This window comes from Anneissia japonica, unplaced genomic scaffold, assembly GCF_011630105.1.
Source record: "Anneissia japonica isolate Jap-2015-1 unplaced genomic scaffold, ASM1163010v1 scaffold91000_len4127_cov94, whole genome shotgun sequence".
In the NCBI taxonomy this organism is placed as follows: domain Eukaryota; kingdom Metazoa; phylum Echinodermata; class Crinoidea; order Comatulida; family Comatulidae; genus Anneissia; species Anneissia japonica.
Window position 1 is genome coordinate 1 of NW_022696393.1, and position 3,817 is coordinate 3,817.

The 3,817-nt window shown below is 33.7% G+C and overlaps 1 protein-coding gene across 1 annotated transcript; it reads left to right on the plus strand.

Moving 5' to 3' along the window:
* Positions 1 to 1,688: 1,688 nt before the first annotated feature.
* Positions 1,689 to 3,510, plus strand: LOC117102097 (diphthine methyl ester synthase-like). Its single transcript, XM_033242298.1, has 2 exons — positions 1,689 to 1,930; positions 2,998 to 3,510. Exons 1-2 carry the CDS (start codon positions 1,796 to 1,798, stop codon positions 3,124 to 3,126), a joined length of 264 nt encoding a protein of 87 aa, XP_033098189.1. The 5' UTR covers positions 1,689 to 1,795; the 3' UTR covers positions 3,127 to 3,510.
* Positions 3,511 to 3,817: the final 307 nt, after the last annotated feature.

The window sequence follows — 3,817 nt, forward strand, 5'->3', positions numbered from 1 at the left end:
GGCAGGGGACTCCTAAGGGGCAGAGCTCTGCTGGGGTCGAGGGAGTGGAGCTCAGACATTTTTTTAAAATTATTTGACGTCTTAATCGATTTCTCAAGATGCAATATGAAGTATTAAACAGTTTACTGAGGAAAGAAAATTTATGATTATGGCACCTCTAGATGGCCAGAAATTGCACTCTTAGACTTAAAATTAAATATATTTTGTTATGCTTCTTTTTAATTTTTTTGGAAAAGTACCGTAGCGGGTGATTTTTTTAATCAGCAACTGATCATCACACATTGCTGTTGCTGTGGTGGATAAACTTGGTTAGATAGAGGACACAGAGGGTACCGTTGGTGTTATAAAAAGGACATGTTTTTATCATCATAAATATATATACAGTATATATATATATATTAATATATATTTTCTGATAATTCTCGAGGGACTAGGGACATAAACTTAAATTACATAAAAGCAGGGCTAGACTAGATGTCCTAAAATTTTCATTTAGCTCTAGCGGTTAATTCCCTAACGCTCTTAATTCCTGTCATCCAATGTTGTAATGACGGCTTAAATGAATTTAAAATTTTGCTTAACGATCACTAAATACTAAAAAATAATAAAATAAATCGATTTACAAGTATTTTTTAAAGATTAATTTAGGTAACTTCATTTATATACAGTTTAATACTAATCATCACCATTCATGTTCTTGTGCTATTTTTATTCATTGAAAAACCCCAATGTCTACAGTTTGATGAGTGAAGAAGTTGTGGATGTGTCATATAAGATGCTTACCAACCCACTCCAAAACATCAAGCAAGTAATTATGGAAGGCGCTATACAAATATTCTGCCATTACTATTTTTTAGAAGATTATCTATCTCGTTTCTAATACTTTCAGTTGAGCAGATTTATATTTTTGATAAACTAAATACTAGGCATATTTGATTGAGGAAATAAAAAATCTTGCATACATATTATATAATGGATTGTTACCGGACCGATATTACTGTAAATGTGTATTCATTATTGATAAAAAAAGATATCTTATGTTGGTCTTCCATTTCGTTATGTGTGGTTGTGAGGGGCAATGCTTGTCAGCATGCTGGTATTTTTGTGACCTTGGTATATAGTCAAGCGACGAAAAAATAGGGCCCTACCTCCTTGGTAGAACCAATTATCGTTGGTAGAACCCTCATATAGAACACACCTATTAACGGGACACTTTTTTTTGTTCACGAAATCAGATACAGTTGTGTTTGACTCCTGTCTATTAATAAATTACTGGTTCATTCTTTTGAAGGAACACTCTCATGCAGGAGAGGTTCGACCATACAACAGAACAAAAGTTACAAGTAAAGATAAAATTCATAAAAAAGAGATAATAATGGAATAAAAATATTCCAAATGCAATAATGATATTATTATTATTATATAATATAAGTATAAAATCTTAACTAAAATTAATAAATAAAATAAATAATAAATAAAATAAAGGCAATGTATAATGGAAAACATACACATCAAATACACTACAGAAGGACAGTATATGCCCATGCATATAATCGTAAAGAAAGAAAAAAAAAATTATAAACTAATAACATTATTGGCAGGGTCATTTAAAACGTTTTTTCGTTGTTCCCATACGTCTTTTAGATATTCTAATACAGTAGTACTCATAAGTGTCAATATGAGACAGTTTTCTGTAGCGTAAGCATGATCTTAGCGTCTGGTCCATCAAGTCTACGACACATGGTGCAGTTGCAGAACGTAAACAAGACGAGACTGCCGGTGTTTAGGACTGAAAATGCTTTATTTCGTCGGGTTAGGACTTGGTGATGCAACAGATATAACAGTTAAAGGACTTGAGACTGTCAAGAAATGTAGTCGTGTCTATTTAGAGGCGTATACATCCATTCTTGGTGTTGAAAAAGACAAACTGGTAAGAAACGTTCGAAGTACCAACCAAGGAAGGGCAGGCCTAGGCTAGTTAGGCTAGCTAGCCAACAACAACAAGGCCTCCAACTAGCCTAGCATTAGGCTTAGGCACTAGCACTGCTCAGAGTGCAGTGGTAGCTGGCACAAGTGGACCAGCACTACCGAATATACATAGCTTGTACTAGGCCCACACATACGTTTTGTTTTGATTCAGTTTATTTAATTAATGCAAATATGGTGACCTCAATCATCAGACATTCCAACCCCTAGCTAGGAAGCCTGTTATTAGGTAGGCCCTAGACCCATTAGACCTAAAAAAATTGGGAGACGGGAGAATATGCAGGTAAAGGGGGGGGGGGGCCCACCGTTCCCACCAATTGGTGAAAATCGCCCTCAACGTCGAAATATTCTGATAGCATTAACGTCTTTCGAGAGGTGTATTAATATATTAAATTTATAAGATATTCTCATCCATGTGGCCTAGAAATTTAAAGTACTTTGCCATGCGAATCCCATGTTTTTTACAATCTAGGTCTAGCCTAGTCTGTAGTTTTTGAAATTCGGGAGAACTAAAACAAATTCGGGAGACCGTAAGATAGCATGTAAATTCGGGAGAATCCTGATCGAATTGGGTGTGGGGGGCTGTCTCTTATACACATTGGAACCTTTGAATCATAATCAGAATAAATTTCCATGATTCCTTACATAGACAAAGTCATGGAATTTGTTATCAGACAGCGGGAAATTGGGACAGCTGTCCCTGTTGGATAGCCCACCCTGCTCGTCCGATGCCATGACCAACAATATTTATTCAATTATTAATTTGCCTATCCAAATAACATTATTTTGATTATTGCTCCATTGTGGTCTAATAGAAGCCCCCTAGTCATTAAGGGATGCCGACGATTTTGGTTGTGAAAGGTTGCAGTTGTTTTTCACTAGGCTCTAGGCCAATAATTATTTATATGGTAGCTCAAGCAGGTCGGATAACATGTACTCACGGGCCAGAAATAGCCTGCGGTTACAAGTTGAGTACATTCATTTGTCATTAACTTTGTAACTTAATTTCAGGAGGAGTTTTATGGAAAAGATGTAATCTTGGCTGATCGGGACATGGTGGAGCAAAATTCAGAGGAAATGTTTCGAAATACTAGTGAAGAAGATGTTGCATTTCTAGTTGTTGGAGATCCATTTGGGTGATTAGGGCACATAGAAAAAACTGTTAGATTATCACTCCCACCAACGTCAAAAATTTGGAATATATTGATGCGGGAATAAAAAAAATTCTGTTTGCCGCATCATTTATTTCATCAACATAAAGAAAACAATGAAATTTTGTGACTGGAAGTACATTTTCTTTAAAAAACAATAAAATGAAGCCAGTTTTTATACAATATTTACAATATTCATGCAAAATTAAAACAGTCCATCCCACATCGATTAAAAAAAAGGAATATTCTATTGTTCTGATAAAAAAATAATTAAAATAAAAAATATGCCCACCCTTATCACTTTAAAAAAAAAAAAAAAGAAAAAAGAGTGATAGTCTAATAATTGTTTCTCTGTACCCTTAGATATATTTTTATTAAACTTTTGTATTGTCCCCTGAAAATAACAAAAAACTAACATACAATTTAATATTAGCTTGAGCATAGGAATTATTGAATTAAAAATATGTGTATCCTTTTTGTTATAGTGAATAATTGTAATAAAAATAATAAAACACTTCCAGTGACTGGAAGTGTGTTTATCATTTTTTGCTGTAAAATTGTGGGTAAACATTTTTAAAATGTACAAATTTCTATCATGTTGAAGTTGATAATTTTAATGTTACTTCAAAATGAGCAAGTTAATTTCAAAAATAATTATAAAGATTTTTTATTTATTTTGA